The following is a 15,737-nucleotide window of genomic DNA, read 5'->3' as shown; positions in this document are numbered from 1 at the left end:
GGTCAGACACGGTTGCCTTGAGTTCAACTCGCTTGCGCATCTCGTAAATCAGGCGCTCACGACAGAGGCGGGCCTTGAGGAGCTGCTTGGATTTCTTAGCCTACATTCACTTCCACTGCCACTTGGAGACCCCGCTCGGGTAGGTCCTGGGCCGTCCACCCATCCGAATCGTCCTCATTTTGGTTGTAATGAATTGGCTTTGGAGCAAAGGGTACGAGAGTTTCGGGTGGAAGAATATAAGGGTCAGACCGGTCAAAACCTTAGAGATTGAGAGAGATTTTTGAAGATTGAAGCTCACTGTCACTTATAAATTCCCAGATGAATCGGTTCCCAATATCGAGGTCCAGAAGGTTCCCGTCGATGCCGGAGAGAGTGAGGCCCACCTTAAAAGCACTCTCGTTTGATTTGTTCAATGTAAAGCCTTCAAGTTCGTGGTCTTGCCGCTGAGAGGATAGCGACGCGTCTTGATGTCCAAGGGTGTGACCGGCACGGGAGTCGAAGTCGGTGAGTCTGGGCTGATTCAGATGCCGCTCCTGCCGTTCATGAATAGCGCTGTGAATATGAGGGTCAAATCGGAGCTATCGATTCTCCGAGATCCGAGGTTTCCTTGGCCGAAGCTCCGAGATTCCTCAAGGCCCCCAGTGGAGACCCAGGCAACATGGCCATCACCGTTTCAGACAATCCAGTGGCATTGACCGGACAACCTCCGTTAGAGAGAGGATCGAGGTGCAAATCAGGACTACATCGTTTTCCATAGAAGGTGGCCTTGTCTGATCATGGTCTTTCCCATGAGAGAGAAACTCGAGAACCATGGGGCAAAAGGAAGATTTTTCTCGCATCGTTCTGATAACGTGTTGTAAATTATTGAAAAGAGAGAGAGCATCTAAGACAAAAAGAGAGAATGAGAGAGATGTTCTTGTTATTCCATTATATAAACCTAAAAATATATTCATATATATAGGGGTACAAAAGACTTAATTGACGATTAAGACCTGATCAATTATGACGGTTAAATGTAGTCATACAATACAAGTTGGTTTATAACACTCATAACATTTATAATTATTTGAATGAATATTTTAAATAATATTTAATAAATATTATAAAACTCGTTTTATATATCTAATTCTTTCTTTTGCCCAAAAAAAAAAATGATTTTTAGTCATAATTCAATAAATTCGATATAAAAATATTCTTTCAATTTATCTATTAAATAGATTGGTCGTATATTTTTATTTTGAATATTTTACTCTCAAAATTTTCAATTAATAGTATTTTTTAACGGATTAATTGCATACAATGGTACTGGATTTGGAAATGGGAATTTGGATTTGGTTATTTAAAATCTATTTCTGGAACATAAAATATTATTTATTGTTATTATTATTAAAATATTATTTTTTAATATTATTATTATTTTGAGATTTGAAAAAATTAAATTATTTATCATATTTTGTGTTAAAAGTTAGGAAAGTTGTAATGATTATATGTAATGAGTTGAGATGGGTTCAGTAACCAAACGCAGCCTAAGTATAGGATTTAGAGAAGTGCTAAATATACAAAGAGAATACATAAAAATAAACCTACAAACTGATGTGATTTTATGAGATTTGTTAGATCTACTTTATAATAAAAATAATTTTACAATCTGACGTGCTGCATCAAATTATATTAATTTATAAATTTTCTTTTATATGATCCTTTTATAGATAAAATATTTCTCTTCTATATTGATGATATAACAAATATATATACGAATAAAATGTGAAAGTATCCTAGCAAATACACAAACTAAAGAAATTAAAAAAAGGGGCTCCAGCACCAATGAATTGTTCATCATCCTTGACTGTCGAGGGGAGTCGGCTTGAGTAGTGGTTTTTTGTTTGCCACCAATGAACGTAGTATGGGACATACATCCTTAAACAAGAGTTAAGAGTAGGGATGAAAATTGAAGGTCTCAGTGTGGTTTTGGTCCAAAACCGAAACCGCGCCAATTTGTAGAGAATACCAATATCTCAACCAAAATCGGCAAGTGAAGGGGAAGAAAACTGTCGATGCCGATCTTGGTTTTCTTCCAATTGGTTTGCCGGCGTAGTCGGTGGCTCGATGAGAGAGAGAGGAATGAGAAACACTGAAAGTTTCAGTGTCTAAAATAGAGATTCACATTTCACAAATTCACTCAAGTCTCGAACGCAATCATTAGTGCATCACATAAAAAACTAGAAAAATCTTACAACAAACATCACAAGATTGATTCACAACAAAATCAGTCAACACATAGAATCTGAGAGAGAAAGAGAGAGAAGGAGAGAGAACGGTGTAGAGAATGAGAGAAAAAGAGAATAGTGGCATTTTCCGAAACTGGGAAAGATGGAGAGGGATGGCTAGAGGGTCGCTCACTGCCGCTAGAGGCTGGGATTAGGGAAGATGTGCCGCTGTTGTCGTAGAGGAGAGAGAGAGAGATTAAAATGAAGAAGAAGAGAAGATTGAGGGGAAAGATTAAACCTAAACTAAAACGATACCGTTTGGTGTATTAAACCAAACGGCGTCGTTTTACTTATAATATATAAATAAAAAATAAATATTATATTGGTTAGTTCATCGGTTTGAACATGGTTCAAACTGAGACCTAACTGGATCAGTGTCAGCTTCCTCAAATTTCCACCGCATCCCGATCAATTCTCCATCGATTCTTGACTACAACAATAAGCTCTATTGGTTCTTGTTCACCCCTAGTTGAGGGGGGTGGAAGTTCACCTAGACCCATGACATGGCATGCCGCGTTAAACACACATATATGAAACTTGAAAGATAGCCTCAAAAGAGTTGAGGCGTTCTACTCCTCTATAGTGGAGGAAGTAGCAAAGGGAAAATGATAGATAGAGAAAATGCACTGCCTATGTTCTCAACCAACACACTTTTTCCCCTTCAAATCCATGCCTCATTAAACAAGAGGGAAAAGAAGAATAATACAAGACTATCAAAGTTTGTTAATCGTACAAGAAGTTGAATATTTTCCACAATGGAAATGCAATGTGCATGGAGAATTTGGACGAGGAAATACTTTTGTATATATTGTTTTTTGTTATGAGTCTTCCGGGAAGAAAAGCGCTTTGGTTAGGAAAAATACTTTTGTACATATTTTAGGAGGCTATTGTGTAATTTGCGTTGTGCGCGTCAATTTTGTGATCTATAGATTTTTTTCACCTTTCAATCTTCAAAGTCTTGTTGAAGGTAATTTGCATGTCAACCATGTACTTATTATAATGTTCATTTGCTTGAAGTGAATACATATTGAAAACTCATGGATGCTAAAATATTATTTTCTCCTTTTTCTTATTTGGATAAGTGAAAAGAAATTGGAAAATATAGGTATTATTGTTAGAGCACTGGCATCCGGCTCCCTATACGCTCTTCTCCTCCAAATTTTGGGATGAATTTTAGAAAAAACTTCCATTTTCTCGTCCCATCAGGTTCCCTAATTTGTCTATGAGTGCTATAATAGTTTATCGTCTATGAAGAGCCATTGTACATCCCCAAAGGCATATTTTATTATTTTCAGCTATCCCTTTCTCTTCCCCTCCCACTTTCACTGTCTCTCACGCCCTAGTTGCTATCATATTCTTACGCCCCTAATGTTTTAATTTAAATAAAATGCTTACACATTTTCAAAAGAATATTTAAACTCACCAATAGATTGTTTTATAGATCCTAAAACGAAGGACCTGGATTAAATACCTAAACTCCTACCTTTTCTCCTCTCTCTCTCTCTCTCTCTCTCTCTCTCTCTCTCTCTCTCTCTCTCTCTCTCTCTCTCTCAACCCAACGTGCCTATCTCATTCTCCACCATGAGGCTTCTCCTCCCACCCAAGCTCACCTCCACCATCGGCAGCTCCCTATATTGCTAACAAGTACATCCCCACTAGCAACCCACTCTTTCTCCTTCTCCCTTCAACTAAATGGGTATGAAAATCCATTTATCTCTTTCTAGTACAGCCGTACATGACCAGCTTGGCCTCTGACCACCACCAATGACATCCCTACTCCATGGGCTTCATTTCTATGGTCTTCTTTTCCCTACCTCTCTCTCTCTCTCTCTCTGATGAGTAACCACACACACACAGTTTCTCCACCATGCAGGGCTACCCACGCCACTTTACCACTACCACCATGATCCTCAGCCACCCATGACCTTGTCTAACTATTTTCATGTCCAACCGAGTTACCCACAACTCTCACTCTCCCTCACTCTCTCATGCACGGTTTGCACCACTCACAGTCATATCAGCTGCTGTGAGCCACCGTTCGGCCACCACCTGCCACCAAGCACTTCCATCAGCCTCCCTCTTTCTCCCATTAGCTCCTCACAAAATTCCATAGTCCCCACCTCTCATGCGCACCCTCACTCTCTCTTGGATGCACTATTCACAGCGAGATGTAGTCGTGCTCTGTCACCTAGACTACCATGAAGCTACATTGAGCCTTTCTAAGATCACGCCTAGCTATCCCCAAGCTCAAATCTCCATTTAACATGGTGGACAGCCACCGTATATGGCTAACCGCCACAATGCATGGTGTAAACCGCCACGTAGGACTCCTCTGACACTTTGATCGTGACGGGTAGCGAGCGATACACGGGTTATTCCGTTGATGGTATAACCCTCTATCTCCCGTTAGTTATATTAATGTTAGTTGGTTGGTTGGATTGCAGACTATGTTGTTAGTAATTGTTAGTTCTATTTCTATTATAGTTACTTATGCATTAGATAGATAATGACGTAAGGTTATGTGTATGCATGTAGGTTGCCATTTGACATGCACACGAATGGACTACATAGAATGAGTATGGCATGAAATCCAAGTAAGCATTGAGTTCATACTCTTCTAGAGTTTTCTTAAATAAATGAAAAATGAGACGCTTTTTCCTTAAGATGCTTTGCAAACTGACACGAAACAATGCTTTAAGAAATAAACCTAAGTATAAGTTTTCAAGTATAGGTACGTAACGGCCCTCCTTGACAACCCATTTTCATGCACCAAAAGTACGTAAGTGTATGCATGTGGATGCTATACAGAGTATGTATTGTATGTATTTTTATGAAAGGAAATGAGAGGCCTCGACCCCATGCTTTGAACGATACAAAGAAAATGTTTTAAAATGTCCCTACGAACTGATGTTTTAAATGATATCATAAAAGATATTTAAGCTCATACATTTTTAAGTGACTTTTTATGAATGAACTGAAAGAAAAGACTGTAAGAACTGTAAAGAACTGAATGAAAGAAATGTAAGAACTGTAAATGACTGAATGGACTGAAAAGGAATGAAAAGACTGAAATGAATGAATAGACTTAATGCTTTAATGTACGAAAATACGTAATGGCCACATGAATGAAAAGGAAAATGTACCAAATGACTGGACTAGGTAGATTGCAATATTGGGTAAGTAGTACTGGTAGTGCACTTAATGTTGCATCATGACGGAATGGAATCCCAACCCGTGGCCACCGGCAGAATTAGGTCCCAAAGACCGCTAACCCTAGCATACGGGACGCAACAGTGTGCAACGACCAATTAAAATAATAAGAAAGAATGTATGCATATTAAGAAAGAATGCATGTATATATGAAAAGATGTATGCATGAAAAGACTTTTTAAGAAATGAAGGCAGCGAGGCATGTGGAACTGTTTTAAGAAATAAAATATTTTTAAAGAAAACCCCATCTCGCAACGTTTTAAAATAAATTGCATGTCTATGTATGATATGTATGAAGTGATGAATACATGACTTGAAACCTATGTTGTTATATTTTAATTGTATGAAATAATGCTTCCGAGTCATCAATTTGTTTTAGTTTTAAGGTGTGCCCTCCTAGAGACAATATAAGCATGACGCGTTAGGACAGACATAGCCCAAGGGGAAGAGTACAAAGCCTAGGCAAGATATTTTGTACGAGAGACTTTAATTATGAAATATAATGTTTTTCTGTTGTGACTTTTTAATTAAGAAAATAAATTTTATTTATAAACATGGAGTTTTTTGTATCCTGGTATGAAAGAAAAGAAAATTTCAAAAGGAATCGTAATTCCTGTCTATTTTTTTAAAATCATTTTTTAAAAGACCCACTACAAGGACAGATGTTACAGTATCTCCATTGTTGAATCTTGAGCTAGATCTTGAAAATCTTAACCGGAATCGCGAAATGGATTTTGTCTATGCTTCTCTAGGATTCCTACAATGACGATTTTTATTACAGATTTAGGAATTTTTTTTGGTAAAATCAATGACCAACCCATTTGATTCCATTGCTTGTTGGATTTGTTTTTTGTGTAATTTATGTGTAATTTATTCAATCTAGCTTGCCATTTGATTCTATTACAAATTTCAAATGCTTATGTGGTTTGTTCATTGTTAATGACCTTGTCATTTGATTCACTAGCAATCGTTTTGTAACTATTCGAGCTTGTGTTATGTGCTTACCTATGTCTGAATACAAATAAAATAAAAATGAATAAAATAAAAACAATTAGGAACCTTTTCTCTAAATTTTTATCATACTTTGTTGCTAATGTGCTTATCCGTTATTTTTGATGTTTTGCTGTGATTTAGGCATGATGTTCAGGAATCAGTTCTATTGGTTGGATTAGTTTGGTATTTTTGTTGTTCAGTTGTGTTTAAACCCGAAAGTTTGTTATTTTCATTCTTATCTTGTGACTTTATTCATACTGTTTCAACCTAAAGTCTTGATTATTTTTATAAGCCCCCCATCATGAAGTTCTTTGCTTAGTTGGATTATTTACTTATTTGACTTGTTGTGCTGTGATATATCCATGTTGTGATATTTCATCTTGTTTAACAATTTATAGATGTTGTTCAACTATTTAGACACGTTATTTTGGTATTTTTTTTCATTGGATGCTTTTATTTCTTCAGTTTAATTTTGGTTTTGTATCCCCCTTAGCTGTAATGATAACAAAGTTGAGTGGAAATATAGAAAATTTTGTATATATTCCATGGCAGGGTAACCCGAATGACCAATCTCTATTGGCAACTGATTGTTGCAACTACGGAGGATGTTGCTACTTCTTATGTGTTACCATTTCCTTTCCTGAGCCACTTTCTTTGATTAATTATTTGGATATGTTTGGGGCCTTGGCAGGGGAAACTTGAGTGTCGAAAATGGGCAAAAATTTCATGGCAGGGTAATTCAAATGGCCAATGAATATTGACAATTGATTATTGCAGCCATTGATTATTGCAGCCATTGAGGACACTGCCAGCCAATCAAGGTTTTGTGAATTGCAGCAAAAATATTTGGAATAGAGTTTGTACTAAAGATAAGAACTATGTTCACTGTATGTGTGCAAATTTAAAGCAAAACAAAAGACAACACTACCCAATATTTGGGTCACGTAGTAGCACTAGGAATATCTTAAGTTCAACAAACTATCTTCAAAATGAATACGCAGTATGTTATTCTAATATTAAAGCATGTTAAAGAATTGCTTATACAAAAGATAATGAGGGGCACTGATTTTTTGGTTGCCAAAACTAAGAGGTACTTTTTATTTTCTAGTGGTCTTATTTGTTAATATGTGTTGGTAGTCTTATTCTACATATTTTAGTACTAGCTAGTTTTGCAAACTGGGTAGCCTTAAGAGTTTTTTTGTTGATATAATCCAGAAATACTAATATATGGTCAAAAGACAATTAATCGATTGAAAATTGAATTTTGAAAGATACAAGTATCAATAGATGTTGACATCAAATATAAATTGTTTCAGACAAACATAAGAGAAAATTGAAAAAAACCAATTTCATTATAATAATTTTGATATCGTGTGTAGTTTATGAAGTGTGTAATTTATCTATGAGAAAAACAGATTTATCCATTTGTTTCCTTCAAGGTGCGTAAAGCTTAAATCATTTCGATCACATTTAGATATAGTGAAAACTATAATCTTGCTTTTGATTTATCCGTCAGAAATAAAATATCAGTGGAAAATGTGAGTATTTATTATTTGTAAAACATAATAATTCCAAAACTATTCTCATACTAAAAATACCAGTTTTGTGTATAAAATTTACGGATATAGTGATAGTTAAAAGCATAAAGGAAAATATAAAAGAGTGAGTAGTTAAGATTGTAAATAGAAGTGAGAAAAAAATAATAAAAAATGAATAAAAAAATTATTTTAATAAAATAGATAAAAATGAGATATAGAACATTTTTGAAAGATTAGTAAAATTTGAGGTAGTATTTTAGAAATGGTATTTTTTTTTAAAAATTTAAGAAAGTTTATAAAAAATGAGATTAAATGTTTAGGCCTCTTTTGATTACACAGTTTAGATGAGATGAAATGAGATATTTTGTTAAAAGTTAAATAAAATATTATTATAATATAATTTTTTTAAAATTAATTTATTTAAAAATTAAAAAAAATTAAATTATTTATTATATCCTATATAAAAATTTAAAAATTTATAATAATAAAATAAAATAAGATAATATCATACAGTTTAATTTTAATTACTTTTGTTCTTTACAGTCTAATCGCGTGGGAAGTCTGAAATTTCTAATTCTAACCCCCTACCACGTCATCGATCCGCACCATAAGCTGACTACCTATTTCAACCGTTCATTGAATACTTATCAACAGTCGAGATTGCCACAGACATGATGACACGGATAGCCCAAACCCCCCGCCATCAATCCCGTCTGTGTCTATTAATATATAAAGCACAGATTCTCTATCCATTCAAACTCAAACTTAAATCAGAAATTCTCATATTCAGGTACTGTGGCTTGCAATTTCCTCTGTAAGCTTAGGTTTTTTCTAATTTTCTCCTTCGCTCTCTGACTATTGTTTCTGGGTTTTAGATTTTATATTGCGATTTGAAAATGTCGGGTCGTGGAAAGGGAGGCAAGGGTTTGGGCAAGGGGGGAGCGAAACGGCACCGTAAGGTCCTTCGGGACAACATCCAGGGAATCACGAAGCCGGCGATTCGCCGGTTGGCTCGCAGGGGCGGTGTGAAGCGGATCAGCGGCCTGATCTACGAGGAGACCCGTGGTGTCCTGAAGATCTTCTTGGAGAACGTGATTCGGGACGCCGTGACCTACACGGAGCACGCCCGAAGGAAGACCGTGACAGCCATGGACGTGGTCTACGCGCTCAAGAGACAGGGACGGACTCTGTACGGTTTCGGAGGTTAGGTTTATGGCCGTAAAAAGTCTTGCTGTCAAGAAGAAGCAACCAAAAAATGGAAGGTCGTGTTTTCTTTTTTGTGCAAGTAGGTGGGAAAATTTGTGGTTTCTAGGGTTTATGTTCTGGTTGTGGTCTTTGCAAGTCGACGTCCGAATGGCATTTCCCGAATGTTTAATGCAAAGTAAAAGGCTAGTTTTAGCAAAGTTTGAATCCTTATTACGATTAACGGATCGTCTGAATGGAGAATTAGCATTGGTTTTGCTAACATTGTGCATAACGAATGCTACCTACTGAATCAAATGGAAGAAGATAGTTTAATATTTGCTTAAATTCAATTTCATATAGATTTAGATAAATAAATAAAGGATCAAACAGGGAAAATTTATCTTTATAACAAAAGAAAGCTAGCTGCACAAGTTGAGAACCCAGAACAAAAATTATTTAGTATGCTACAAAATACAAATCTGAAGCTGAAAATTGACATTTAGCACAAAATGAAGTTAATGAATTGATTGTTGTAGTGTCTCATGGTTGAGTTAATCTATATTGGGTGCAGGGTAGGATGATGTATCCTACAAGATAATTAGGTTAATGTATTTCAATTAGTTCCAATTAATTCTCACTGAAGTAGGTCTTGTTGTCAAGGTGATTTGCAGAGGATATTTTCCATATTATTGTTGGAGGTTCTAATAAGAACTGAAGATTAGATGAATGCGCAATAGATCATCAGCCTGGTAGCAAGGCTATAATACACAGTTTTACAATGTTTCCAAAACATTTCAAGAATCCTTGCAAATGGGCTTTTACCATGCACATCTTCCTCAAACACTGGGACGCGCACACTCTGACTTGGTTTAGATTCAGTTGTAGTTGGAAAATTAGATCTGCTAGGTGAATGGCTTGTGTCTTTATCCTGTTATGAGACATGTATTCTTCAGCCACTAATTAGACCTAAATCCAAAAACACTTTCAATAACGTGCTATTGACGTAGCAGTCAAGGAAATGATGGAAAGTAGCTCCAATACCAAGCTACAAAAGAAAAAACTTTACTGAAAAATCGAAGATGTTAGAATATATAGTATATGCTTGATTGTTTAGGGATATAGACCAGTATATCAGCATAAAAAAGTTCATGGAAAATGCAAAAAGACAGACCATGTAAACATAATCTTTTGATGAGTTTGATCTGGCACCATATGAATAATATGTGTTGTGAGTTTTATTAGGTATAAATAAAGTTGCGTATTAATTTATATATCAATATTGATTTTTTTATATTTAAAATTGAAATTAATATTATTTTTAATAAAATTTATTTTTTGACCAATTATATTAGATTAATACACATATTAATATATAATTTTACTTATAATTAAATTTTTCTATATGGACATAAAAATAAAGCACCAAAAGAATATCCTATCTTTTCGGCCAATCGTTGTCACCCGTAACCACTATATTTGAAAGAAAGGTAGTGATAGGCTTACTACTTTATCATTATTCATTTACTATTTATAAGGTATTAAGAATTTTTTATTTTTTATTATTTTTTTTAAGTATTTTTTTAACATCCTTAGCCATTAAGAAAAAATTTAAAAAATATATAATTTTATTAATAGTTATTTTCTTAACTATTAAGTAAAATAAAAAATTAAAAAAAAATTGAATACAAAATGAGTAGTAAATAAATAGTAAAATAATAATAATCCTATCATTTTCCTTATGTGCCCTAGGTTGCTAAGGGATCTTCGTAGTCACTAATCCTCTCACCTTTGAGAGGCGTATCGTCATCTGTAGTTTGTAGCGGCCAACAGATGATGGAAATAGATTCCAAACTTCCTTAGAGCATCCTCATCCGGTTTTCCATCCCCATCTCTATAATTTAACTTAAAATCACATTTCTTTAAATTTATCCTTAAATTTTATTCATCTTTTAAAAATCTCCTACATCCCATTCCCCATCTCTATCTCTATTCTATTAAATAATATTTCTCTATTCATTTTTTATTAACTTTTTCTCTCTCTTCTATTTACAATTTTAACTACTAACTCTTTCGTCTTATTATCTTCTTTTCATTTTCACTTTCTAGTAAAAAAATACTACGAATCTTATACTTTTAGTGCCAATCAGAAGCAAAATAAACTGAGAGATATCCTAAACTCCAATGGATAAACGTACTAGTCACAGCTGAGTCCGAAAGCATTTTGATCTTTACGTATCAAATAATGAAAAACATAAAATTAAGCACGTGATGAATTGAAGTTTCAATCATGTTTAGAAGGATGACAGAATTAAAATGAAAATGACAGGAAGAAGTCCAAACATCCACAAAGCAGCGAGATTTTCATCATCGTTTCTATATAAAAAACAAACCTAGTAATTTTAATCTCCAGCATTTCATCCGAAACCAAACAGTATATTTTCATCTATATACATTTCATCCGCAACAAAACAGAACACAAAAGGAAAACAAATCATTAAGCCTTGGCTCATATGAAATCACATAATCAACTATTCCACTACATCATTACCACATAACAAATCAAAATTTTCTAGTCTATGATTATCAAATAACAATTCGTCCCGTAAAATCGCATCATCCATTTTTATTTGTAAAACAGTTCTTGACACTGTCAGAAACCATGAGTTAAACCACATGCCCTCAACTGCCTTGCTTGACTCCCCTCCCTTTTCATTGAACACAGCGAGCTTTTTCTTCTTGTCCCATCCCAAGTGATTTCTGGGCCTTTTCAATGCCTTCTGGATCTGCAATGCAATGATTTTCATAAACTATTGCAGCATACTTAAAATTAATAATATGGAATAAGAACATGTCAAGGGCTTGATCACAAGACCTAATCCTTCAGACTTTCAATGAACTTGTGTGCAATCATGAGACCAACATTAGCTCCCCAAAATTTTGGTTTGGAAGTAACCTCAACAAATTCTGAGCTTAAAAGTTTGATGAGATAAGGTACCTTGAGGGTACATTGAAGATCTCTGCACTAGTTCATTTTACGTCTTATTAGCTAATTCTTTTATTATATATTTATGTGAGAGAGAGAGAGAACCATCTACCTGAATTTATACTTCAGTCCTTCAAACAGATGTCATTAAAAATAATTATATTACTTCCACAAGCATACTTGTTATGATGCAGAAATACCAAAAGTACATAACTCTAGGTGCAGTGAAAGATAACAGATTAGGCCAGAGGGTGGGGGAAACATAAATGGTAAATTTTTGTAACTGAAAAGGAAAAATAATAATAAGAATCCTTGGAACTAAAATGTTGAAAATGTTGTATTGTACAAGATAAATTAAACTATTTCCATCTTACTACTAAGAAATGCACATGGAAATCCACTTACCAAAGAACTGCATGAAAATGGGTGTGAAGAAGCTCAAGTTGCGGGAGATATAGGCCATGGTAGGTGGAAGAGGTTTCACAACAGTGTCAATGCTGAATACCCGTTGAAGAAACTGTATAAACAAGAGTATTTCATGTCAAACTGAAGTAAGAACATATTCAGGCACAAACCTATTTAAAGAAAGCAGATGGAAATGATGAGTAAAATATTATCAATCACCAAGCAAAAAGAAATGTGTAAAGCTGCATACTTCAAGTAGCTAGCCCCTGAAAAGCTATAAAGTATCAATTGATAGAAAAACATAACATAAAATGTTTAGACTACATAAGAAGTAATTGATATATATATCCTATAGACATGCCTTTACACACTGAGGAAGTTAATGGCTTTCCCAATCAAATTCAGTGATCTAAATCATGGAAGAAAAAAAATGCATCATCCTCACCGCATGCTTCTATAACAAGATTAAGTTGAATTAACCATTTAGAGTATCAAAAAAATATTCTGCCTGAAGAGACACAAAAGCGCATCATTTCTAAAATCAAATTGAATGCAGGAAAAGCAACACATTTTATGACTTCAGAACATGATAAGATCATGGCTTGACAGTGAACCTCGTCTAAATCTTTACAGATGACAGACCCTTACTGTAATATAACTAACAAGCATTCTACCCTGTAAGTTTAAGATTTGTGCTGCCCTCTGGAAATCACAAAATGGCCAATTCCTAAAAGAAAAACCAGCAAAGCTCTAGGGATTAGCATTCGCATGAAAGGAGGAAAAAAAAAACCAATCGAGGTGAGTATCGAGAATTCAGAGTTATCCCAGTATTGATTGTTCATATTTAGTTTATATTTAAAAATAATGAAGTATGAACTACATAGTCTGCAGAAAGGTCTCATATGATAAAAAGACATCTACTTTCAGCAGCGGCAAGCAAGTAATCAATAGTCTATGAATTCGATAAAAAAAGATACCCATTTTCAAGCAAGTAATCAAGAACTCTTTCGATTGTGTAGGCAAATAGATATAACATCCTTTGACAACCGCACGAAAGTACCCGAGTTTATTAATAAATTCCAACACAAAATCAACTATCAAAGAGATATCTAAGAATTACGCTAAAAGATGTAACAGAGCTGGGGGTCAATCTTGACAAGGGAATCCCGAATCATCATCTTTGAGGTCGTGGCGTTTGGACTTGTCGTTCTTTCTTCGAGGGACGTGCATCACCGATTCGACTCCAGGCTACTTTGTGACTTTGAGCTTTACATCCTGAAACTCCTCGACAGCCTCCTCTTTGCCCCTCCATGGTGCCGACAACATCAACTCCCTCTTCGCCCTCCCCAATATTGTATTGAGATTTACTATCACAGACTATCGATCTGAGAAGAGAGAAACATAAACGATGGAAAAGAATTGAGAATCACTTTTAGGCGAAGAGAGGTGCTCGTTGGTGCTGCGTTGCGAGGGAAGGAAGGGAGAAGAAGACGTAGGACGAAGGAGAGAATCGTTGGAGCAGGAGCGATGGGGATGTACAGTCGATCCCCATATATGGGGAACTTCTGTAGCACCCCTATACTTCATCCCCATTTTAGGGATTGGGATGGGGGGAGGTTTTTCATGAAAACCTTAAAAGTTTCCCTAAATTATAGGGATGAGGGGCGGATGCAGAACGGGATGCGAGTGCTCTTAAGCCTGACCAGCTTGCAGCAGAGAGCAATGATAAGGGCTACGAGTTTTGAAATTGTCTTTTGAGTGGCCGAATGCCTCTAGCCTCTAGGAACATCAAATTTATGGGTTGCTCTGTATGAATCGAGGTAGCAAAAGTAGACCATGCTTACTTTGATTGGTTTGGATATTGAGATGATGTAGATATTATGTGAATTTTATTTACTACAGTAGCTTTTTGTTTGTTACAACAAGATGACCCGAAAATGATTTAGTTAATATGAGTTCTTAAATGGCAAGAGAATTTTGTCATCGATGTTGCTATGTTTAATGCCCTCACATCCAACTAATGGCATTGTTTGAGGAATCATTAAAAAAAGAGTTATAACTGTATTACAATTAGGACTTGAAAAGCAATCGGATCAATGATAAAGTACTAGGAGTTTTTTGTTGGTGTTTTCTTTTTAAGGCCAAAGTACAATGTTTCTTGACAAACGGGGTATATCATGAGAACAGAGCACGTTATCATTGGTTGTGGTTTTAAAAAAATAATAAAAAATATTAAATAATAATAAAAAATAGGTGAAAAGTAATTATATAATAATAAATAATATGAGAACACTTTACTACTGCAGAACTTTAGAAAGCTGGATGATCCCGGGAAGGTAGAGGATGAAAAATGTTGAATAATGAATCCAAAGATTGGAGGGAAGATAAACTACTCCCAAGATACTGAGATAAGACTGAAATCTTACCATCAGAAAAATTGCAGCCAAAGAAATAAGATTTATAAGATATCTTTAGTTAGAAACTGTACTATCTATATCATTATTCAAAGCTAAATCCGGACATTACAACTTTCCTCGTTTGTTTACTTTTATTCAAGATTGTTTGATATTCATTAGTCCTATTTGGAAAGTGAAAGTATTTCATCTCATCTTATTTTATAATTATAATTTTTTCAAATTTTTATACAAAATATAATAAATAATTTAACTTTTTAAAATTCTTTTTTTTGATCGGTACATTCGTTATTCCTGCTAAATTTTAAAATAACAATAATATTAAAAAATAATATTTTATTCAATTTTCAACTTTTATATTAATTAATCTTATCTCAACTCACTATCCAAATAACATCTTAGTATTGTTATACGTTCAACAGACTCATAAATCTCAACCAAGCTTGTGCAACCTTCGAGTATTAAATATGGTGATTCGGTGAGATTTTTAGAGTGGATTAGATTAATAAAGCTTTTCAACAATGTTGAGCATCTGTGAGAGTAGAATGATAGATTTTTGGTATAGCATATAGATTTTAGGGAAGATCAGTTTGAAAAATCATGTGCTTTCCTTCTTCTCTAACTCATTCCAACAGTAATCTGTCCGCCGTTTCTCGACTTCACCCCATGGCTCCCTGCAGAAATCGGATATTTGCAGTTGTTTCACCTGTAGTTCATGCCATTCAATGGCACGTATAGTTAT

General features: G+C 34.8%; 1 protein-coding gene and 1 pseudogene across 1 annotated transcript; one reads left to right on the top strand and one right to left on the bottom strand.

Annotated features, from left to right (window-relative positions):
• Nucleotides 1-8,663: 8,663 nt before the first annotated feature.
• On the top strand, nucleotides 8,664-9,473 carry LOC122291193 (histone H4). The gene is made up of 2 exons (XM_043098831.1): nucleotides 8,664-8,798; nucleotides 8,884-9,473. The coding sequence occupies exon 2, from the start codon at nucleotides 8,905-8,907 to the stop codon at nucleotides 9,214-9,216; it is 312 nt and encodes a 103-aa protein (XP_042954765.1). The 5' UTR covers nucleotides 8,664-8,798; nucleotides 8,884-8,904; the 3' UTR covers nucleotides 9,217-9,473.
• A 2,300-nt stretch (nucleotides 9,474-11,773) lies between these two features.
• LOC122290948 lies at nucleotides 11,774-14,174 on the bottom strand (annotated as a pseudogene).
• Nucleotides 14,175-15,737: the final 1,563 nt, after the last annotated feature.

Source organism: Carya illinoinensis, chromosome 13 (genome assembly GCF_018687715.1).
Source record: "Carya illinoinensis cultivar Pawnee chromosome 13, C.illinoinensisPawnee_v1, whole genome shotgun sequence".
NCBI classification, from domain to species: Eukaryota; Viridiplantae; Streptophyta; class Magnoliopsida; order Fagales; family Juglandaceae; genus Carya; species Carya illinoinensis.
This window is presented reverse-complemented; position numbering and strand designations above follow the sequence as displayed.